Genomic DNA, 25,138 nt, shown 5'->3' with positions numbered 1-25,138 from the left:
TGGTAATGTTGTTTATTTTAAGTCCTTTCCCCATGGTAATGTTGTTTATTTACTCTGTTTATTTGAAGTCCTTTCCCCATGGTAATGTTACACAACATAGAGTGTAAGTAGTACTAAACATATTCTTACCATGTGCTACTATTTACAAAAACAATAAAATTATTTCCACCACTAAGAAAAAGTAAATGTTCAATTTTAAATGCTTTATGATATTACCATTATAACTATATATAATATGCCAAATTTCAACATTATCACTATCCTAACATTTAAAATCCAAGAACTTACTAACAAATAGAAGAGAAATAATAATGCTAGTTGAAAAGCTGTAGTATCAGTGTCTTTTTATGAATTCTTATGAAAAGTCAACAAGAGTAGTAATCATTTTTGAAGTTTTTTTAAAGACCAAGAAAAGGAATAGAAATTAATAAATTTTAAATAACATGTGCATTAAACTTAGGAGGGTTTTGGTATACCCTTTGCCATGGTGTATGGGTTTATTTTCCCCAGACAAAATTTCATAGACAATTAGGTACTTTTTTTTTAAGTCACAAAACCATAAATATGAATGCCATCTATTATACTTAGTTGATATTGCTATCCCTTCATTATTCTAATTGTTGAGAAAAAGATGGGAAAATGCATATATCATCCTTAAACTGTGAAGCACTTCATAAATTATTACTTATTTCTGTGAATAAAGAAAGCCTCATTATGAGTAAATCGGTATTAAACACAATAGTAAACCAAAACAACTCTGAATACTAACTTTCTTTTTTTTTTTTGAATACTAACTTTCAATGTGAAACTCTGTTGTTTAACATTTTCAAGGGAAATTATTATACTGCGATCGTTATTAACCTGCTAGTTAACACATGAAGTTTTTTTAACCTGACAAAGTTTGTAAATGTTATCTAGACACTAATGATGAAGATGACCTTAAATGTCCAATTAATTAAGCTGATATCAGAATCTGTGAGGATACTAGTTGCATTATTATGTATGTAGGCTTTTGTTGCTGAGTAAGTGATGTTTTATTTTTCTTGACATTTGATAGTTTGAAAATGTCAACCTTTTGCTTTGCCCTCTTCTTCATACCACAAAGGCCCAGCAGACTGATGATGTAATCTTCAGGAAAGAAGAGAAGAAAATGTCTGAGAGAAACAAGAAAAAGAGCCAGTCCAAGACCTGCATGTGGAAACAGCTAGGGAGATAGGTACGTTTCCATGCTACAATGAATGTTTCTTATGTATTGAAGATGTCAAATTGTGGGACTTTTCTTAGTAATATGCCTTTTATTGGATGGTGAAATGAAAGAAGTTCCCAATTATGAGTACATTCTTAGGGCTCTTTTCTGCTTTATATTTTATTTTTTAGTATAAATATTATAATAATAAAAACTACAGAGTTAGGTTAAAAAATCATAACTAAACATTTAGAAAGTTAGTAAAACTTTCATTTTGATTACAGAAATAGTTCAGTCTGAGACTTCTTCAGTAATTGCCTAAAAGTAAGGCAAAGCTGTACCTCTCCTTCTTTCATCTCACTTACGTGAATTTTTCAGCTCAGATATTTTATCACAAAAACATACCTTATTTCTCCTTTTCTTCCTATTTCCATGTTTTAAGCCAGTGCTGAGACTGATCAAAATTAGCATTAGGTCAAAATCGCCCATAGGAGATACTGAACTTTATTAAATATTGAATTATGCTCTAACTTGATGCTCTAACTTGCAGTATAACATTTATAGAGAAGTAGAGTCCTGTAGTCCAAGTTTTAAGAAGGAATGCCAAGGAGTAACTCCCCAATTTCTTCTGACTTTAGGCATTTTAATTTCTCTGGTAGGTCTCCCAAATCCCCAGTGATGTGCACAAAGGACCGTGCAAAAGATGGAATACTGGGTTTATAGAAGGAGAAGGCCAAATACCATTCCTGAGAGGATGAGAGTCCAAGCAGTTGTTCTTATTTATTACACAAATTTTAGTGAGTGTTGCTTTGTATTGTGCCAACTGTTGGATATACAGTGGTGGAAAAGCAGACATTATTCTTGCCTTCTTGTGGGAATCAGTCTGATAGAAGAGATATACAACATTCAAATAAACACGCAAATATATAACAGCAAATTGTAACATGTGGCACAAAAAGGAACAGCAAAGTACCGTGATACATGTGATCGATGTAATGGTGTGGAGGTAAGTGCATAGCTTTAGACAGTGTGGCCAGGGAAGTCTGTTCTGGGTGGTGACATTTAAGCTGAGACATGAAAGATGAGAAGGAAAAGCAGGGAAAGAGCCTCACCAGCAGCGGGAACAATGTGTGTGAAGGCTCTAAGAAGAAAAGAGCCTGCATAAGTGTCTCAGGAATTGAAAGAAAGCCAAACTAATAACTTTTACTGACCTAACAGTGTCTGTAAAGTGATTTCAGGTTCAGTCTTGCTGTCATCTGAATGTCAACTATGAGCATGATTGCCTAGCTCCAGTTTTTCTTTCTATATCTTTTGTGTTTTTTATTGTGCTACACTGAGCAGCTCACCATGGACAGCTCGCATCACATGGTTATCTGGTATCCAATGGGTCAGATATTTAGTCTTGGAAGCCCAGTAACAAGCCTAGAACTATTTCTCAGAAGGATAATATTTATCAGAACGAGAGGAATAGGCCTTTTTCCCCAAACCCTAAGGTATTGCCATAATTCTTCTCCCTACCATTGGATCTTCTGGGTCATATGGCCTGAGGTCAGCATGCCTGGAAGCTCTGGGATCCATTCAAAACTATGAGTTACTCACTAAATTACTCAAACTAGAAAATTTTAATAGAGGATATGTTGCCTCCTAAATCCAAAGTGACCCATGTGTCACTTTCTCTTTCTCAAGCAACTTGCCCTTCACCCTGGTAGAAATATTGTGACTTGCCCCAGATGACTGAACTCTGAGCAACTTCGCTATGATGTCAGTTTTAAGGATTTATCTTCTATGCTCTGTCATCTGTTTTTATCAAGGAATGTAGAATATTTACCACTCACTAAACATGAAGTCAAATACCTCAGAGGAAAGAAGGACTCAAACTGTCATTGTATATTCATAGACTTTTATATTTTTTTCTTGTTTTATATATCAAATGTAATTAACAGTTGTCTTATTAGTACAATATCTTTATCCTTCTACAGAATGTCAACTTCATAAGGGCTAGAACCCTGTTCATCCCGTGTGGTCCAGCAGCCCTGTACCTTGTCTTGCATATATGGGCTCCCTACTAGTACTTAAATGAATGGATAGAAGGATGGGGAAAAGTAGTAGAGGACAGAATAGCCAATACAGAGTATAGATACAATAAAGAAGCAGTGGAGGAAGTTACGTAGGAATTTAATCAGAGGCTTAATAATGAGGAAACCTGAGGCCATATTTTAGCAGTGGTAGTTTCTCCGAAAAGCCATTGAAAGGGTTTATGCTTCTTTGTTGACATCCACTCATTCTTCACAAGTACTCTCATTACTCTATACTTGGTTTAGTTATCCATACCTATGCAAATAAGCACACATATTTGTACATGCATATTTTGAGTTTTATCTTGTGATACAATGAGAGGATCCATTTCATTTTTAATTTTGTTTTCTTAGCACTAGCATATTACATGAACATAATAAGCCCTTCGAGATTGGTTAAATGAATAAATGGTTAAATGAATAATTGGTTAAATGAATAAACAAAGGCCCAATTAAAATGCTGCCTCTGCTATGAAGCCTTCTTTGATCAGGCAGCTAGAAATGCTCTTCTACCTTCTTAAACTCAACTCCATTGTACTCTGGGTAGTCTTAGCTTTTCCTATATAGTCTTGTTTTATGGGATTCTCAACTTCATTTCTGTATCCCAACAAGAGTACAGTTTTTTATATGAGGCAGACATTAAGTATTTATTTATTGAATGGAAAAAGAAAATATGTTTACTCTTTTGTTGTTAATGTTATGGATAGCAAAGAATTATGCAATGAAAATAATAACTTAAAATTTATAATTCAATTGTCATAATTTCCATAGATTTATTTTATTCTATAATGTTATTTTCACAAATTGAGTAGATGTGGATGGGATAGGAAAACTTGTTTTGGAAAAAGTTATAAAATATGTAAGTCTTTAAAAAAATCTTTTTTATTTTATTTTATTTTTTTTTATTTTATTTTATTTTATTTTATTTTATTTTATTTATTCATGAGAGAGACACAGAAAGAGAGACAGAGACATAGAGGGAGAAGCACGCTCGATGCAGGACTTGATCCCTGGATCCGAGATCACGACCTGAGCCAAAGGCAGATGCTCAACCACTGAGCCACCCAGGCATCCCTTTTAAAATCATTTTTAACAGATAATCAAATACCATGAAGTTCACCCTTTTAAAGTGTAAAATGTAGTTTTTTAAAAAATATAGTTACAAGGTCATACAACCATCACCACTGTGTAATGCAGAACATCTTCATCACCCGCTACTGAATCTGGTTCTGGTGTTAGATTTGTCACTTCAGATACTGGGAGATTTTTGTGTGTTTGTTTTCTTTCTTTTTAGCATGCTTTGTAATTTTTTTTTGAAAACTGGACATGATATTTGGGATAATTGAAACAGAGGGAAATGGGCCTTAAGTAGAAGGTTTTGTGTTGATGTGATTAAGAGCTAGGCTGTCTGTCATGTTATAGCTGTAGCTATAGCTGTTAGGTCCCACAGGATTCAGTTTCCTCAGGTGTATTTTTAATATTTTCTCCCCTGTTTGAGATTTCCCTAAGAATTTCTTCTTAAATAGAATTGGTGTCTTCCCACTCTTTCGGTTATAATCCACTTATTATTATACTGCACCTTTGCTGATGTGGCACTAAGGTGTTGTAGGAGAGGAATTATTCTGTAATTTTATGAATAACACCCTGTCTTTTAGTGAACCTGAGCGCTTAGGCTGTGACTTTCAGAAATACTCCTTAGCTTTTTTTCTTTTTTCTTCTTAGGTTCAATAGGGAGGATTTCAAGAGGGGCTGGAGTTGACTAATTTCCCTTCTCTGGGTCATAAAAGGGTCTAGAACAGCATTTTACTTGAACCATTGGCCTTCATTACAGAGAATGCTTTGGGTGTATTTCAAAATGGTTACTTAACCCCTCCCTGTGACTAAAATGGGCAGGTATTTTGGGGGGATCATTACCATGAGGAACCTGGTGGAGTTCCTTGAGGTAAAATTCATAAGAATATTTGGGTTCCCCTAAGATTGGATCCCAAAGGAGTTTCTCAGTCACATTCAGCCTTCAGCCATTTGTCAAGTTTATCACTGAAATATTCGTAACAGTTAAAGACTCCAGCATCTGTTGCTCCAGGTAAGCTGATCTCAGCTGTGCTTCTCTGGATTTGGCTGCCTCTTAAAATTTCTAAGTGACAGTTTGTCCCGTGATCTTAATTCCCTGATGGTCTAAGAAAAGGCATGTTGTTTTCAGTTTGTTTACCTTTCATCTTGTTGTAAAGATGGGAGTGAAGACTTCCAAACTCATTATATGTTAGAGCTGAGACCAGATGTCTTCCACACTTTTTATTAAAATGCTAAGTAGAACATATTTAGACTTTGTGGGGTTGTATGGTCTCTGTTCCAGTTACTCAGCTCTACTGTTGTAGCCTGAAAATAGCCAAAGGCAATACACAAATGAATGGGAATCTATGTATTGTTTTTCTGTTATTTCACCTATTTCTGCTCTAAGCTTTATTTATTTATTTTTTTTTTTTTTGCTCTAAGCTTTACTATTTACTTCTTTCTGCTTATTTTTATTTAATTTTCACCACTTTTTGGACTTTAACATGGAAGGTTAGGTTATCGGTGATACACACACACACACACACACACACACACACACACATGGGTATTTACTGCTATACTTTTTCTTCTAAGCACTGTTTTAGCTGAATCTCATAAGTTTTCTGTATGTTGTATTTTCATTTTCATTCATCTCAAGGTATTTTCTAATTTCCCTTTTCTTTGATCTGTTGATTATTTAAGAGTGTATTGTTTAACTTCCATATATTTGCGGATTTTTCTAGTTTCTGTTACTTAGGTCTTATTACATTTTGGCCAGAGAACATACTTTGTTAATTTTCAAATTGTCAACTTTATTGAGGCTCCTTTTTATGGCTTAACATAATGGTCTAGTCCAGAGACTGTTTGTACTCTTGAGAAAAATATGTATTGTGCTGCCATTAGATAGAGTGTTCTATAGATATCTATTGGGTCTAGTTGGTTTATAGTGTTAATTCAAGTGTTCTGTTTCTTTGTTGATCTTTCTAGGTATTCTTTTTTTTTTTTTTTAAGATTTTATTTTTTAAGTAATCTCTACACCCAACCTGGGGCTGAAACTTACAACATCAAGATTATGAGTCACATGCTTCACCAACTGAGCCAGCCAGGCACCCCTTTAGTTGTTCTTTTAATTATTTAAAGTGGGATATTGGGGGCACCTGGATTAAGCATCTGTCTCTTGGCTTCAGCTTGGGCGGTGATTTCAGGGTTGTGAGATTCAGCCCTGCACCAGGCTCTGTGCTCAGCCTAGAGTCTGCTTAAGATTGTCTCCCTCTCCGCCTGCTTCTCCCCAACTCACACATGCATGTGCGTGCTCTCTCTCTCAAATAAATAAATCTTAAAAAAAAAAAAGCAGGGATGTCTTTTTCAACCATATTGTCATTTTCTTTGAATTCTGTCAGTCTTTGCCTTATGTATTTTAGAGCTTTGTTGATTGGTGCATAAAAGTTTATAATTCTTACATCGTTTTGATAGATCAATCCTTTTATCATTATAAAATATCCTTCTTTGTCTCTAGTAACACATTTTGTCTTAAAGTGTATTTTTTCCTGACATTAGTATAGCCACTCCAGTTCTTTTTCACACACCATTTGTGTGGTGTATCATTTCCCATCCTTTTCAAGTTATTTATATCTTTGAATCTAATATGTGTGTCTTGTATGTAGAGTATAGGATTGGATTATGCTTTTTAAAAATAAAATCCATTCTTCTAATCTCTGACTTTTAGTTAGAGATACTAATTTGTTTACATTAATTATTGATAAGCAATGATTTATACCTGCATTTTAAAATTTTTTCTGTATATCTTATGTCCTTTTGTTCCCTATTCCTCCATTATTGCCTTATTTTGTATTAAATAGATATAATTTACCATTTTAATTATCTGTTATTTTTTATTTTTTATTTTTATTTTATTATTTTTTTTTTTAATATTTTTTTTTATTTATTTATGACAGTCACAGAGGGAGAGAGAGAGAGGCAGAGACACAGGCAGAGGGAGAAGCAGGCTCCATGCACCGGGAGCCTGACGTGGGATTCGATCCCGGGTCTCCAGGATCGCGCCCTGGGCCAAAGGCAGGCGCCAAACCGCTGCGCCACCCAGGGATCCCTATCTGTTATTTTTTAAATGTGTTTGTTTTTTGAGTTTTTTTATTGTTGGGTTTCCTAGAGTTTACAACTAAAATTTTGCCTTAAAACCATATAGTTAAAAGTAAAAGCAGGGGGGGAGGAGCAAGATGGCGGAAGAGTAGGGTCTCCAAATCACCTGTCTCCACCAAACTACCTAGAAAACCTTCAAATTATCCTGAAAATCTATGAATTCGGCCTGAGAATTAAAGAGAGAACACCTGGAATGCTACAGTGAGAAGAGTTCGCGCATCTCTCAAGGTAGGAAGACGGGGAAAAAGAAATAAAGGAACAAAGGCCTCCAAGGGGGAGGGGCCCCGCGAGGAGCCGGGCTGAGGCCGGGGCGAGTGTCCCCAGGACAGGAGAGACCCGTCCCGGAGACGCAGGAGCTGCACCGACCTTCCTGGGCGGAAAGGGGCTCGTGGGGAGGTGGAGCAGGACCCAGGAGGGCGAGGATGCCCTCGGGTTCCCTGGGACAGTAACAGAGCAACTGCGCGCCCAGGAGAGTGCGCCGAGCTCCCTAAGGGCTGCAGCGCGCACGGCGGGACCCGGCGGGACCCGGAGCAGCTCGGAGGGGCTCGGGGGCGGCTCTGCAGAGGGGGCTGCGCGGCCCCGGGAGCAGCTCGGAGGGGCTCGGGCAGAGGAAGAGGCTCCGTGCGGAGGGGGCTGCGCGGTTCCAGGAGCAGCTCGGAGGGGCTCGGGCGGCGGCTCCGCGGAGGGGGCTGCGCGGCCCGGGAGCGCGAATCCACCAGCGCAGGCTCCGGAGCACAGGGCGCCGGGACACAGCCCAGGATCCCGCCTCCCCCCGGGACAGGCAGAGGCCGGGAGGGCCCAGGACAGCGAGGACGCTCCTGCCCCAGCTGAGCAGATCAGCGGCCCCGCCCAGAGCCTCCAGGCCCTGCAGACGGAGTTCCTGCCGGAGCTGAATCCAGGTTTCCAGAGCTGCCCCGCCACTGGGGCTGTTCCTCCTGCGGCCTCACGGGGTAAACAACCCCCACTGAGCCCTGCACCAGGCAGGGGCACAGCAGCTCCCCCAAGTGCTAACACCTGAAAATCAGCACAACAGGCCCCTCCCCCAGAAGATCAGCTAGACGGACAACTTCCAGGAGAAGCCAAGGGACTTAAAGAACACAGAATCAGAAGATACTCCCCTGTGGTTCTTTTTGTTGTTGTTGTTGTTTTTTTTGTTTTGTTTTGTTTTGTTTTGTTTTGCTTTTTGACTTGTTTCCTTCCCCCACCCCACCCTTTTTTTTCTCCTTTCTTTTTCTTTCTCTTTTTCTTCTTTTTTTTTTTTTTTCGTTTTTTTTTCTTTTTCTTCCCTTTTTTTTTTTCTCTTTCTCTTTTCTTTCCTTCTTTCTCTCCTCTCTTTTTCTCTTTTTCCCAATACAATTTGCTTTTGGCCACTCTGCACTGAGCAAAATGACTAGAAGGAAAACCTCACCTCAAAAGAAAGAATCAGAAACAGTCCTCTCTCCCACAGAGTTACAAAATCTGGATTACAATTCAATGTCAGAAAGCCAATTCAGAAGCACTATTATACAGCTATTGGTGGCTCTAGAAAAAAGTATAAAGGACTCAAGAGACTTCATGACTGCAGAATTTAGAGCTAATCAGGCAGAAATTAAAAATCAATTGAATGAGATGCAATCCAAACTAGAAGTCCTAACAATGAGGGTTAACGAGGTGGAAGAACGAGTGAGTGACATAGAAGACAAGTTGATAGCAAAGAGGGAAACTGAGGAAAAAAGAGACAAACAATTAAAAGACCATGAAGATAGATTAAGGGAAATAAACGACAGCCTGAGGAAGAAAAACCTACATTTAATTGGGGTTCCCGAGGGCGCCGAAAGGGACAGAGGGCCAGAATATGTATTTGAACAAATTCTAGCTGAAAACTTTCCTAATCTGGGAAGGGAAACAGGCATTCCGATCCAGGAAATAGAGAGATCCCCCCCTAAAATCAATAAAAACCGTTCAACACCTCGACATTTAATTGTGAAGCTTGCAAATTCCAAAGATAAGGAGAAGATCCTTAAAGCAGCAAGAGACAAGAAATCCCTGACTTTTATGGGGAGGAGTATTAGGGTAACAGCAGACCTCTCCACAGAGACCTGGCAGGCCAGAAAGGGCTGGCAGGATATATTCAGGGTCCTAAATGAGAAGAACATGCAACCAAGAATACTTTATCCAGCAAGGCTCTCATTCAAAATGGAAGGAGAGATAAAGAGCTTCCAAGACAGGCAGCAACTAAAAGAATATGTGACCTCCAAACCAGCTCTGCAAGAAATTTTAAGGGGGACTCTTAAAATTCCCCTTTAAGAAGAAGTTCAGTGGAACAGTCCACAAAAACAAAGACTGAATAGATATCATGATGACACTAAACTCATATCTCTCAATAGTAACTCTGAATGTGAACGGGCTTAATGACCCCATCAAAAGGCGCAGGGTTTCAGACTGGATAAAAAAGCAGGACCCATCTATTTGCTGTCTACAAGAGACTCATTTTAGACAGAAGGACACCTACAGCCTGAAAATAAAAGGTTGGAGAACCATTTACCATTCGAATGGTCCTCAAAAGAAAGCAGGGGTAGCCATCCTTATATCAGATAAACTAAAATTTACCCCAAAGACTGTAGTGAGAGATGAAGAGGGACACTATATCATACTTAAAGGATCTATTCAACAAGAGGACTTAACAATCCTCAATATATATGCTCCGAATGTGGGAGCTGCCAAATATATAAATCAATTATTAACCAAAGTGAAGAAATACTTAGATAATAATACACTTATACTTGGTGACTTCAATCTAGCTCTTTCTATACTCGATAGGTCTTCTAAGCACAACATCTCCAAAGAAACAAGAGCTTTAAATGATACACTGGACCAGATGGATTTCACAGATATCTACAGAACTTTACATCCAAACTCAACTGAATACACATTCTTCTCAAGCGCACATGGAACTTTCTCCAGAATAGACCACATATTGGGTCACAAATCGGGTCTGAACCGATACCAAAAGATTGGGATTGTCCCCTGCATATTCTCGGACCATAATGCCTTGAAATTAGAACTAAATCACAACAAGAAGTTTGGAAGGACCTCAAACACATGGAGGTTAAGGACCATCCTGCTAAAAGATAAAAGGGTCAACCAGGAAATTAAGGAAGAATTAAAAAGATTCATGGAAACTAATGAGAATGAAGATACAACCGTTCAAAATCTTTGGGATGCAGCAAAAGCAGTCCTAAGGGGGAAATACATCGCAATACAAGCATCCATTCAAAAACTGGAAAGAACTCAAATACAAAAGCTAACCTTACACATAAAGGAGCTAGAGAAAAAAACAGCAAATAGATCCTACACCCAAGAGAAGAAGGGAGTTAATAAAGATTCGAGCAGAACTCAACGAAATCGAGACCAGAAGAACTGTGGAACAGATCAACAGAACCAGGAGTTGGTTCTTTGAAAGAATTAATAAGATAGATAAACCATTAGCCAGCCTTATTAAAAAGAAGAGAGAGAAGACTCAAATTAATAAAATCATGAATGAGAAAGGAGAGATCACTACCAACACCAAGGAAATACAAACGATTTTAAAAACATATTATGAACAGCTATACGCCGATAAATTAGGCAATCTAGATGAAATGGACGCATTCCTGGAAAGCCACAAACTACCAAAACTGGAACAGGAAGAAATAGAAAACCTGAACAGGCCAATAACCAGGGAGGAAATTGAAGTAGTCATCAAAAACCTCCCAAGACACAAGAGTCCAGGGCCAGATGGCTTCCCAGGGGAATTTTATCAAACGTTTAAAGAAGAAACCATACCTATTCTCCTAAAGCTGTTTGGAAAGATAGAAAGAGATGGAGTACTTCCAAATTCGTTCTATGAAGCCAGCATCACCTTAATTCCAAAGCCAGACAAAGACCCCGCCAAAAAGGAGAATTACAGACCAATATCCCTGATGAACATGGATGCAAAAATTCTCAACAAGATACTGGCCAATAGGATCCAACAGTACATTAAGAAAATTATTCACCATGACCAAGTAGGATTTATCCCTGGGACACAAGGCTGGTTCAACACCCGTAAAACAATCAATGTGATTCATCATATCAGCAAGAGAAAAACCAAGAACCATATGATCCTCTCATTGGATGCAGAGAAAGCATTTGACAAAATACAGCATCCATTCCTGATCAAAACTCTTCAGAGTGTAGGGATAGAGGGAACATTCCTCGACATCTTAAAAGCCATCTATGAAAAGCCCACAGCAAATATCATTCTCAATGGGGAAGCACTAGGAGCCTTTCCCCTAAGATCAGGAACAAGACAGGGATGTCCACTCTCACCACTGCTGTTCAACATAGTACTGGAAGTCCTAGCCTCAGCAATCAGACAACAAAAAGACATTAAAGGCATTCAAATTGGCAAAGAAGAAGTCAAACTCTCCCTCTTCGCCGATGACATGATACTCTACATAGAAAACCCAAAAGTCTCCACCCCAAGATTGCTAGAACTCATACAGCAATTCGGTAGCGTGGCAGGATACAAAATCAATGCCCAGAAGTCAGTGGCATTTCTATACACTAACAATGAGACTGAAGAAAGAGAAATTAAGGAGTCAATCCCATTTACAATTGCACCCAAAAGCATAAGATACCTAGGAATAAACCTCACCAAAGATGTAAAGAATCTATACCCTCAAAACTATAGAACACTTCTGAAAGAAATTGAGGAAGACACAAAGAGATGGAAAAATATTCCATGCTCATGGATTGGCAGAATTAATATTGTGAAAATGTCAATGTTACCCAGGGCAATATACACGTTTAATGCAATCCCTATCAAAATACCATGGACTTTCTTCAGAGAGTTAGAACAAATTATTTTAAGATTTGTGTGGAATCAGAAAAGACCCCGAATAGCCAGGGGAATTTTAAAAAAGAAAATCATATCTGGGGGCATCACAATGCCAGATTTCAGGTTGTACTACAAAGCTGTGGTCATCAAGACAGTGTGGTACTGGCACAAAAACAGACACATAGATCAGTGGAACAGAATAGAGAATCCAGAAGTGGACCCTGAACTTTATGGGCAACTAATATTCGATAAAAGAGGAAAGACTATCCATTGGAAGAAAGACAGTCTCTTCAATAAATGGTGCTGGGAAAATTGGACATCCACATGCAGAAGAATGAAACTAGACCACTCTCTTTCACCATACACAAAGATAAACTCAAAATGGATGAAAGATCTAAATGTGAGACAAGATTCCATCAAAATCCTAGAGAAGAACACAGGCAACACCCTTTTTGAACTCGGCCACAGTAACTTCTTGCAAGATACATCCACGAAGGCAAAAGAAACAAAAGCAAAAATGAACTATTGGGACTTCATCAAGATAAGAAGCTTTTGCACAGCAAAGGATACAGTCAACAAAACTCAAAGACAACCTACAGAATGGGAGAAGATATTTGCAAATGACATATCAGATAAAGGGCTAGTTTCCAAGATCTATAAAGAACTTATTAAACTCAACACCAAAGAAACAAACAATCCAATCATGAAATGGGCAAAAGACATGAACAGAAATCTCACAGAGGAAGACATAGACATGGCCAACATGCACATGAGAAAATGCTCTGCATCACTTGCCATCAGGGAAATACAAATCAAAACTACAATGAGATACCACCTCACACCAGTGAGAATGGGGCAAATTAACAAGGCAGGAAACAACAAATGTTGGAGAGGATGCGGAGAAAAGGGAACCCTCTTACACTGTTGGTGGGAATGTGAACTGGTGCAGCCACTCTGGAAAACTGTGTGGAGGTTCCTCAAACAGTTAAAAATATACCTGCCCTACGACCCAGCAATTGCACTGTTGGGGATTTACCCCAAAGATACAAATGCAATGAAACGCCGGGATACCTGCACCCCGATGTTTCTAGCAGCAATGGCCACGATAGCCAAACTGTGGAAGGAGCCTCGGTGTCCAACGAAAGATGAATGGATAAAGAAGATGTGGTTTATGTATACAATGGAATATTACTCAGCTATTAGAAATGACAAATACCCACCATTTGCTTCAACGTGGATGGAACTGGAGGGTATTATGCTGAGTGAAGTAAGTCAGTCGGAGAAGGACAAACATTATATGTTCTCATTCATTTGGGGAATATAAATAATAGTGAAAGGGAAAATAAGGGAAGGGAGAAGAAATGTGTGGGAAATATCAGAAAGGGAGACAGAACGTAAAGACTGCTAACTCTGGGAAACGAACTAGGGGTGGTAGAAGGGGAGGAGGGCGGGGGGTGGGAGTGAATGGGTGACGGGCACTGGGTGTTATTCTGTATGTTAGTAAATTGAATACCAATAAAAAAATAAATTAAAAAAAATAAATAAAAGTAAAAGCAACCTAATTTACAGTAGGGTATAAAAATTTTGCTCTTAAATATTTTCACTCCTCCTTCCTCCTTTGTGCCATTACTGTCATACCTATTATATCTTTATATATTGTATGCCCATCAGCATTGATTGTAATCATTCCTCTATGCAGTTGTTTTTAAAATCAGATAGGAGATATTTTAAAAAAAGTTCCAGTTTAAAATACATTTATATTGATTTTACATTTACCTATACTGTTTTTACCTTTAGTTGTCTTTACTAGTGCTCTTTATTTCTTCATGTGAATTTGAGTTACTTTCTAGTGTTTTTTCATTTCAGTTTTAAGGACTCCCTTTATTATTCCTTATATGGTAGGTAATTCTGTTTTTATACTGCTTCAAATACTTCATAACAATGTATTCCCAATTGCTTCCTCTTACCCTATAACATTGCTGTTATTCATTTCACTTACCTGTGATAATCACCTAATGAATGCACTGTTGCTGTTTTCTTATTGAACAAACTGTTATCTGTTAGATAAAAAAATAATAAGAAAGATAAAAGATTTTACTCTCCTTTATTACTTTTGTAAGGGTACTACTTTATGTAGATCTAGGTTTCTAACTTGTATCATTTTTCTTCTCTCAGGAAATTCTTTTAACTTAACAAATTCCCTCAGTAGCTATTTATCTAAGAAAATCTTTATTTCTCCTTCACTTTTGAAGGATAATTTCACTGAATACAGTATTCTAGATTGGTGGGTTTGTTTTTCAACACTAAATATTTCATTCTATTCTCATCTTTCTTGCATTGTTTCCAAAAAGTAGTCCAATGTAATTTTTATCCTTGGTTCTCTATAGGTATGATGGGTTTTATCCTCTAGCCTCTTTCAGGATTTTGTCATTATCTTTGATTTTCTACAGTTTGAATATGATATACCAAGATGTAGATTTTTTTTTTTTTTTTTGTATTTATCTTGCTTAGTGTTCTCTAAGCCTCCTGGATTTATGGTTTGATGTCTGTCATTAATTTTGAAAAATTATCAGCCATCATTACTTTAAACATATCTTCTGTTGTTCCTTTCATTCTTTTTCCCCTTTCTGGTATTTCTATCGTGTGAATCTTTTTCTGTAATCGTAATCATCCCATAGGTCCACTATAACATTCCAACATTTTGAAATGTCCAAAAAACACTTTTTCTCAAGGATAAAAGAAATCAGAAGCTAGGTTCAGGAACCTCAGTTCTACTTCATTTGATTATCCATTCATTCATTCATTCTTTCATTCAACATGTATTTTTATTAAATATCTACTTTGTGTCAGTTCTCGGAGTGTCTTTATTTAATAACATGGCTTTGTGTGCATTATGTTCCCTAAAGTATTTCCCAGTAGTGACAACTTCATTACTTTGGTGATGAATGAGGAATTAATAATTTGATCTTTTGTTGTTCATTTCCAGGATTTAACAGAAACCATTTGGAAGAAAAAACATGTAAAAGCCTGCAATGGCATTTCCAGCTTTCTTGTGGAAACAGATAAATGTAGAATTGATATTACTATTTACTATTATTGCATTTTGCTTTTGAAGGAGAAGTAACTGTGTGGTCATCAAAATTCATCAACAAGTAAAAAATAGAAAGGACTATACATCTAGTGCAGGTTACACACACTTTTGGGTGTGATGAAGAAATCCAGAGAAGGTGAAATATATTTATATATTTGAATGATTTACCACTAAAAGGACCAGTTTAAAAGAAGAATATAAACACCACCACAGATGGCTTAATTTTACCCCTTGAACATAGTTCTTTATGCCATATGGAGAATCATGCATAAACGAGCAGCTCATTCTTCAGTCTGGAATAGTTCTAGTAAAGGGGAAGTCTTAATAGGAACAATATGTATTAATAAAGAACACAAACACAGAGTTGCTAAATATAAACATTCTGGCTCCAAATTGCTACATTGGGAAAGATTTTTTTTTTTTTTTTTTTGGGGGAAAGATTTTATTATCTGTGAATATCCCTCCATTCTGAGGGGTTAAGAAATAGTATGCCTAATGATGGCTCTCCCTGTGGCTCCAGGAAAAGGTAGATTACCTTTCTAGTGTTGTATTTTGAAAAAAAAAAAAAAATAGCTGTACAAATTCCAGGGTGTCTTGCTTTATATAACAGACTATCTCTGAAAAGTCAGTTTGCATATAACTTAGCTTTTACATGAAAAAAAAATCTTTTTAAAAATATTTTATTTATTTATTCATGAAAGACAGAGAGAGAGAGGCAGAGGGAGAAGCAGGCTCCTTGCAGGGTGCCTGATGTGGGACTTGATCCCCAGACTCCAGGATCAGCCCTGAGCCAAAGGCAGTCACTCAACCACTGAGCCACCTAGGGGTCCTGATGAAAAACATCTTAAATATACTCTGGGAGAACTGAAAACAGCCTGTGATGAGTCCTTTTGTAGTCTATGGAATTACTAATAATTTCCCTGTGGGCTTTGTTTTTTTAACTTCTAGAAGAAAATATAGGGGAAAAGCTCACTGACATTTGTCTTGGCAGTGCCTTTCTAGATATGACATCCAAAGCACAAGTTAAAAAAGCAAAAATAAACTAATAGACTAAAAAGGAAAAAATCAACAAAAGAAAAAGACAACAGAATAGGAGAAAATATTTGCAAACCACATATCTGATAAGAGTTTAATATCCAAAATATATAAGGAACTCATACAATTTAATAGCAAAAAAAGAAATCCATTTTTAAAATGGGCAAAAGACCTGAATAGACATTTTTCCAAAAGAAGGTATTCAAGAGGTACATGAAAAGGTACTCAGCATCACTAATTATTGGAGAAATGCAAATCAAAACCACAGTGAGATACTACCTCTCACCTATTAGAATGGCTGTTATTAAAAAGACAAGAGATAAGAGGATGTGGAGAAAAGGGAACTCTTGTACACTGTTGGTGGGAATGTAAATTGGTATAGCCACTATGGAAAACAGTATGAAGGTTCATCAAAAAATTTAAAATGGAACTACTATATGACCCAGAAATTCCATTTCTGGGTATATATCCAAACGAAATGAACTCACTTTCTCAGAGACATCTGCAGCCGTATGTTTATTGCAACATTATTTACAATAGGCAAGATATGGAAACAACCTAAGTCATGTCCATTGATGGATGAATGAATAAAATATGGATATATATATATATCTCCTAAAAAAAGAATAGACTGATGGTTGCTAGGGGTAAAGGAAATGGTTAAAGGTGGTCAAAGAGTTTCAGTTCTAAGATACATAAGTTCTGGAGGGATAACATGTAGCATATATGGTGACTATAGTTAAATTTAAGAGTAGATTCTAAAAGTCACCACACACACACACATTGTAACTATACGGGTTGTGGACATGTTAACTATATTATGGTAATCATTTTCTGGTATATATAAGTCATTACATTGTATATCTTAAACTTACCCAATGTGAGTGATGTCTCAGTAAAGCCAGAAAAAAAAAAAAAGTACACAAAGCAAACAAAAATAAAGACTACTGCATATTCCACTTCCATTGTGAAGCCAACTCCCCATATGTATCAACTTTAAACTGTGTCTGTTGGCCTCTCCCCCCATAATAATGCTTCCTCATATATATTATCTTCATCTCTGGCTCATCCTCTTCCTGATATATTACAGTGTTTTTTTATGTCTTTTTGTGTCAGGTTTCTTCTCTCTCTCCTTCTCCCTTTCCACACATATAACACACAAATTAAAAGTCTGAAAAGAGACATGTACACCAAAATGTTAATAGCATTTATTTCTGGGTAGTGTAGAGTAATCAATTTTTTCCTTTACCTTATGTTCTCTAATATTTCAATAATGTTTAGGTATTATCTAATTGAACATAATTAAGTTGAAATGTTAAGGATATTGATGGAAATATTTGAAAGGTTATTTTTAATACTTGCTTTCTGTATTAGGTGGAATTCTTAGCATATTTCCCCTTTTCTTGATGATGTTGATTACACAGATCATACCTCTAGGCAAGCCTCCTGCTAACCTCTACACAACTTCCAAAGTGATTTTTCTAGTACACAAAAATGACTGTCAATTCTATGCTTAACAGCTTTCGGTTACTCTTTATCAACCACTAAAGAAAAATCCAGATTCTTGCTCATTATAGAGGGTTTCTATAACTTGACCCAACCTACCATTTCTAGACTTAGTTCCCAATGTTAGACTGTATCAGGATTGCAAAAGGAAATGAGAAGTGGATCTTATAATCTTGAAGAGTTAGTTCATGGATTGTGAACTGATGCTTAGCTCAGCAGCTGTTCTGGTCTGGTTAGTGCATAAAGCAGGAACCACCATGGCATTTCAGAATCCTACATAATTTATGTTCAGTGAACAAACATGATTTGGTCAAAATGGGGAAGCCTAGAATTGCCCTGGGAAGAGGAGTTAGGTGTCAGGAAAATGAGCCTTGAAGAATAGGAAAAGGAGGCTCTGCTGATAGTAATAACACTCCAACATGTGCAGGTGAGATGAATAATTATAACCCGTATTATATGGGGTTTTTGAGTCTACAAAGACATTTTATGCAAAAATACCATCACCTTCTCATCTATTTAGCCCTCAAAACAACTTGCTAAAACCGTATTGGTATCTTCAATGCACAGGTAAGGAATGAAACTCAAAGAAATGAAATTGCTGATTCAAGATTACACAGCAGATTTGAGTCAGACCTCCTTCTGCCTCCAAATTCTGTGATCACCATGGATAGAATCTCAGGGTTTACTCTCTGATCCAAGATCAAGGAAGTGGATAAAAGTAGGATTCCAGATTGTAGAACGAGGTCTCCTATGCCACCATGAAGCAGCCTCTTGGAACTCTCTGTGCTCCTTATTATGATAAAAGCACAGCAAGGGATCATTACTGTGTTTACCTTGTGCCCAGCACTATGCTAAATGCTTTATATATATATTACTATATTTAATCTTTGGCAACCCCATGAAGTGACTGCTTTATTTTTCTCCATTATCTGAATGAAATAAGTGGCCTAGCCCAAAGAGTTACTGACAGAGCTGGGTCTTGAACCCAGGTCAGCTTCTGGACAGAGCCCATGTTCTATTGAGCTTCACAATCCACTGCATGCCTTCCTCTAAGAGAATGGTTAAAAGTCTTCTTAAAATCTGGGATAGCTATTTCTAGAATGTTGAGTGTCACATATCAACTTTTTACAGGGGCCCTCCTCTTCTCTCTTTGGCTCAAAACCATACTGATTAAGTGAAATGGAATGATGACAACTTGTTCCTTCTGTGATTCACCTCATTTCCTCAACCTTATCTTCTTCATGTTCAAATATTAGCAATCCACTGAAATTGTTTTACATCTATTACCATTTAGCTTTAATATAAAATCCCAGAAAACAAGAAGTTGATAGTAAAAGGAGCAGTAGAGAGTAGAAGCAATGCCAAAATGAAAATCTGAAAGTCTGATGTTCAGTTCTAATTCTGCCCCTTTCTAGCTGTGTGTGCTTCATCAAGCCTTTTCAACTGGTTTGAGGTCTGTTTTCTTAACCTTCAGTAACCAGTGACCGTTTCCCCTGTGCCTTCCCTCAGAATACATGGAACATTAAACCAATCAGTTTAGTCAATAATTCAGTAAAAAGAAAAAAAAAAAAAAACCCTAAACACCTGTGTCCTGAATTCTCTCACTTTTAAATTGATTTCTAAGAAAACCCTCAGAGTAAGAATATTTTAAGGAGTTCATTGATTTGCCTCTGGAAAATCAAGCCCATCTGATCTATTACTGATTTTCAGGTTTTGATTTCGAATAGAGGATAGTTTTTCTTTAAAGGGCAGCAGTGTACCAATCTCTTTATGTAAAAAGTGGATATTTAAGACATACTCAAAAAAAAAAAAAAAAGACATACTCAGAGGGAAGTGATTCTTGAACACCTTTCCCTCCCTTTCAACATATGAGTTGTAATTGTGACTGGTAAGTAGGTGTAACTCTTTAGCTGTTATGAGAGCCTTGGTTCCTGATTTCTTTACCAATGCACATTTTAGAAAAAGCCATGTATATTTTCCTTTCTCAGTCTCCCACACGGTTCTTTATTTCCAGTTCTAAATAGTATCCATGTTTTTGCCACGCCATGGCAGATTATAACTGGAATTGCTTTGACCTTGGCCAGAGCAAATTGGAGATCAGTGAAATGGAACTGACCCCTTGCTTCTGAACAATAGAGCCAGTGTAACATTCACAATATTCACCTTTCTCCTTTAGTACTTTTGCCCCACACTTCAGTTCTTTCCTTCTGACTGATTTTCTCTTACTTCTAATGGGCTGGGAGAATTTCTTTACATGTTGGCCTGAAATCTGGATTTAGGTGATTATGGGTGTGGATGTAGTGCCTGTGCCTGAGGATGATGTCATCCAGGGAGAGCGAATACAAATGAAAGAGAAGAATGTCATTAATAGGACAGTGTCCTGCATGAAAGACCTCATTTATCATGTCAACTTTAATGCATTGCCCCAAATAATTTTCTTGTTGGCATTTGAAAGGTTTTCATTAGCTAAATATATAATTGTATACATAAATAAAGTCTGACAGTTACTATGAAATCAAAAGACATGGCTCCTTGAAAGGAATGATATACCTTACCACTGATTGAGAAGTCTTTCTAATCATATCACCCAAAGCAGAAAATATGAATAAATAAGACTGTTAGATTATAGATATAGAGATAATACATTAATCAAGTTTGAAAAATTAAAAAATTAAAAGAATTGGGAATCTATATGACACATAATATTTTTAATATGTAAATATCCCATATATCAATAAGGAGATGCTGAGCAATCCAATAACTATCCAATGAATATTGTTCAAAGGGAAATACTCTTTAAAAGGAGGAAAAGTATTATTTAGTTAAAATGTAATTAGTAACTAAAATTGAAATGTTGGACGAAAATTAGTAAAGATGAGAGAGATTGCAGAGCGTTTATTGTTGGAGTTCAAGTTAATGGAGCCGATGGTCCAACTACAATAAACTGTATAAGTTCCCCCTCAGTGGCATCAGTTATTCTTTAAGTTAATGATACAGAAAACCCATAAGAAAACAAGTCAGAGAGTAACTGGAGTTGAAGCTAGGTGTGATCCAACTTGTTCTGCCTTAAAGGAAGGTCTGGGGACAAGTTTGGAGAGTCTGGAACACAGATTATAATGTGAAATTATAAGGAAGTAGTCTTGGGTTGTAGGTAAAATTTAAGAATCTTCTTGAGACCTGCAGCCCTATTGATTCTCCTGCTTATGTTGATGTGGTTAGTGCAAATAATGAATATTTTGTGGATTAATGTGGTCTCCCCTGTTCTACTGAGTAGTCACTGTGCTTGAATGAAATGTACAGACTTGATATTATAAAGGAAATTCTCCTGAAGAAGTCGGTTTTGTAGGGCAACCTGGGTGGCTCAACGGTTTAGTGCCGCCTTCAGCCCAGGGCTTGATCCTGGAGACCTGGGATTGAATCCTATGTCAGGCTCCCTGCATAGAGCCTGCTTTTCCCTCTGCCTGTGTCTCTGCCTCTCTCTCTCTGAGTCTCTCATGAATAAACAAATAAAATCTTTAAAAAAAAAAAGTGGGTTTTGTAAACTAATTTGAGATTCTGGTAATGATATCAGCCAGTCAGCCTCTCCTTTCTTTTTCTTCATCATCATCATTATCATTATTATTATTACTGCTGTTATTATTTTTTGCTGCTACCAAAAAGGACTGAGACTTCCCAAAGGAATTAAAACAATAGAGAACAGAACATAAGAGAAAATGTTAATGCAGTTGGTAGTCAAGTAAATGCAATGTTAAATAATAGCTCTTCTTCAAACAAATTGTCAAAGTTTTTTTTAATGTTAATATTCAGTATTATCATTTACTATTGATTGCCTCCCGAGAGCCACCCCACTTCAACTTCTTCCTTACTGGCAGAACCCTCATGTTTACTCTAGCACAGAATCCAGACTGGTTTAAGACTTAGCTGTTAATATTACTCTTCCTGATAGTTCCATTCTCCTTATCAGTGACTTGTTTCGGAGAGGGCATGTCACCCATTTCCAGCCAATGAGAACTGAAGGCAGTTTACTATTGGGCTTCTGGGAAAGATTTCCTCATTCTAGGTAGGAGACACCAGGGGATAGGACCCATTTTTACCTCTGGTTGTGGTCTTGCTGGGATGTTAACTTAGAACTGCTTCAGATGTTTTATAATCCTGAGGGGAGTCAGCCTAAGGGCAAAGTAGAGAGAAGAATGACATTAAGACATTTAATCAAGCAATCCTGAAAACTGCTCTATCATTCGTCCTTCATCAAATGAAATATTTTCTCATATTAACTAGTTTTCATGAGGCTTTCTGTTCCTTTTGGCTGAATGCAATTTACCATATGAACATAAGAACTTTAGTTCATTACTGAGAGAGAATCGATTGGTTTAATATTTTCAGAGGAAAATTTCATGAAACATAAAAGATTTTGATCTAGAAAAACCACTTTATTTTTTTTTAATTTTTATTTATTTATGATAGTCACACAGAGAGAGAGAGGCAGAGACACAGGCAGAAGGAGAGGCAGAGACACAGGCAGAGGGAGAAGCAGGCTCCATGCACCGGGAGCCTGACGTGGGATTCGATCCCGGGTCTCCAGGATCGCACTCTGGGCCAAAGGCAGGCGCTAAACCGCTGCGCCACCCAGGGATCCCTAGAAAAACCACTTTAGTAAGAAATTAAATAGTTGTATATTAAGGCTTGTAAGTTACATAAAGGCTTGTGATCTTATCCTAAAAGTCATAGAAAGCCATTAAATTATTTTAGTTTGGAAGATGACATGATGTGAGTATCACTCCCTGGCTGCTGTGTACAGAATGGATTGTAGGAACAGGGGAGAACAATTAAGAATCTATAGTCATATGAGAAATGGCAATACTGGCAGTAATATGGAAAAAATGGACCAAATCAAGATACATTTTGGAGGTAGGTGCATAGGTTTTTCTATAATGTAGTATATGTTGGTGGTAGTGGTTATGAGAGAAATAGAAAAACAAGTGCAAATCTTAAAATAGATTGTTAAATATGTAAGTCTGGAGTTCAGGGATAAAGTTGAGGCTAGACATTGCATCCAGAGGATGGTACAAAACACTAATTTACTTTTCTCATTTAATCACCTACCACTCTACTTAGAGTCTTTCCCAGATAAACACAAAAGGATCAATTTTCATTTTTCTCATTGTTACCCCCACCCCTAGCCCAGGCCCCAGGCCTTTTTTCTGGCTTTCTTTTTTTTTTTTTTTTTTACTCAGCTTTTCCCCCAAGGTACCTGATCTGTCCTTGAAAGGCTGAGTCACATTCTTCAGATTCTATGTATCACGGGTCCTTGGGATGCATTGTGGTGAAATGTGCATAAGACAATTAAACCCTTCTTTTAGCAAAACTCTGGTGCATTATTGTGTTAACAGTTGGCAAGAGGAAGAAAGTCAAGAAGGGACAAAGGGGAAAATGACCTCCTTAAATATAGTATTCATACAGAGAGTATGTGGGAAAATGAACACATTCATGCACTGCTAGAGGGAGTATAAATTCTTACAACCTTTCTAGAGGGTTTTTTGATACAGAGATCAAAAGTCATAAAGATGTATTTAGCTTCTTGATCCATAACTTCAATTTCTACTTTTTTTTTTTCGTGTAGAAATCATTGTGCATGCAGGGAAAGATTTAGTTACAGGATGTTAATGGCAGCATTCCTTATAATAATGTAAGATAGGCAACAATGAGTTATTAACAGTAGGAGACACTGTATGGACTATCCAGACTTTAAAATACTCTCCTGTCATTAACTTTGACATTGTGGGGTGTTTAATGAAGTAGAAAAATGTTAACATGTTTTTGAGTAAAGAAAGATATGGAATGGAATGTATGTTGTGATTACATAACAACATCAGTAAGATTGGAATTCTTTATACAGAAATACTGATAGTGGTGTTGGTATTAATTGTGACCTCCCTTCTTTTCTCCTTTCTTTCTTCCCTTCCTTCCCTCTTTTTCTCTCTCATTCTCTACAGTGCATATGGATGAGATAGAAAAATCTTAAAGTTAAAAAAAAAGAATTGCTGCTTCTTAAATGATGTATCACAAATTGACAGATTGGAAGCCCTGTTGTAGATGGTGTCATAAATATTAGCAATGGTGGCCAATACCAAATATGGAATTGGCAATGTAAAGAGGGAATTAGACTTTCATATTTAGCAAATGATTGCTTTACCTAATGTTCCTTCTGAAAATATTTGTTGACATATTTAGGTCTCAAATGATTGAAAATGGATGTCTGGACTGTGTCAGGGTTCCACTTAGAGTCAAATGTGACTGTGGTCCTTGTGCAGTGGGAATGAAGGAGAACAGCATTCAGATGGGGAGATCTCAGGAGCTCAGAGGAGTCTGCTTAGATTTGCTTGTCACCTTAGTTCAAGAGAACTCAGAAATCAATGGTCTTAAAAGGACTTCCCTCAAGGCAAAGGTGTTTGCTTCAGTTTTTCCTTCCACTTATCCCTTTGCTTGTAGAAGCCACAACTGTGCATTTGAAGTTAGATGTAAATCATATGGCAAATTGGGGAGGCCTAAGAGATTCACAGCATTGCTATGTTCCTGTTCCTAGCCTTTCTTATGCTGCTGTCTGTGCCTGTATCCCTTTCTTCCCTACATGGTACCTGGCTTCAGGTTAAGAAATACTCCCATAAGCAGTCATTTATTTATAAATGCTAGCCTGGACAGAAAACAAAAATCTTTATACTCACTTCCAAAATATGTAACTGTTACCTACCCAATCTGAGATGTAGGGGGTGCATGATCATTGTATTGACAAAGTCAGTTGTAAGCTCAGACACATGCACCTTGTGTAGATCAAGCAGGGTTTAATTATCTCAAGGAAGTCAGCACAGTCATGATACTATCACAGAGGTCAGCAACATCATTCAGGCCAGGTGGAAATTCCAGCTTCTGAAATCCTCACCACTAGGTACATAGTTACAAATGATAAGACCCAGGTGAGAATCATATCAGTCTTTCTGGAGAGGTAAGTCTTTCTCTTTACATCTAGAGTTAAATACATAAGACTGGATCAGTTCTCTCAGTAGAGTAGCCTGGGGATGCACTAGGGACCACTTCTTTGACAATTTAAGCAACTCCTTAAACTCAGCTTTGTACTGGAAATAAACACAACTGAGAACAAGCAGAGGCTATTTATTCAGAGCTTCTGCAGCAAGGGAGCC

General features: G+C 37.3%; 2 protein-coding genes across 11 annotated transcripts in view; one reads left to right on the top strand and one right to left on the bottom strand.

Moving 5' to 3' along the window:
• The window catches only part of C1H9orf135 (chromosome 1 C9orf135 homolog), a 141,275-nt gene that overhangs the window by 3,163 nt on the left and 112,974 nt on the right, over window positions 1-25,138 (top strand). For both annotated transcript variants that reach the window (XM_038527128.1, XM_038527129.1), the window contains exon 2: window positions 1,106-1,216. The gene's annotated coding sequence lies outside the window, so the exon portion shown is untranslated. The remainder of the gene's footprint in view (window positions 1-1,105; window positions 1,217-25,138) is intronic.
• The window catches only part of PTAR1 (protein prenyltransferase alpha subunit repeat containing 1), a 98,792-nt gene that overhangs the window by 56,127 nt on the left and 17,527 nt on the right, over window positions 1-25,138 (bottom strand). For 5 of the 9 annotated variants that reach the window (XM_038527114.1, XM_038527117.1, XM_038527118.1 and 2 more), the window contains 4 exons: window positions 24,691-24,881; window positions 22,037-22,109; window positions 17,312-17,607; window positions 14,310-14,367 (listed from right to left, as the gene is read on the bottom strand). In XM_038527114.1, the coding sequence (XP_038383042.1) occupies window positions 14,310-14,367; window positions 17,312-17,402 (149 nt within the window). In that variant the 5' untranslated portion in view covers window positions 17,403-17,607; window positions 22,037-22,109; window positions 24,691-24,881. The remainder of the gene's footprint in view (window positions 1-14,309; window positions 14,368-17,311; window positions 17,608-22,036; window positions 22,110-24,690; window positions 24,882-25,138) is intronic. The other 4 variants (XM_038527115.1, XM_038527116.1, XM_038527119.1 and 1 more) reach the window with 1 other exon arrangement.

This window comes from Canis lupus, chromosome 1, assembly GCF_011100685.1.
Source record: "Canis lupus familiaris isolate Mischka breed German Shepherd chromosome 1, alternate assembly UU_Cfam_GSD_1.0, whole genome shotgun sequence".
Classification (NCBI taxonomy): Eukaryota; Metazoa; Chordata; class Mammalia; order Carnivora; family Canidae; genus Canis; species Canis lupus.
This window is presented reverse-complemented; position numbering and strand designations above follow the sequence as displayed.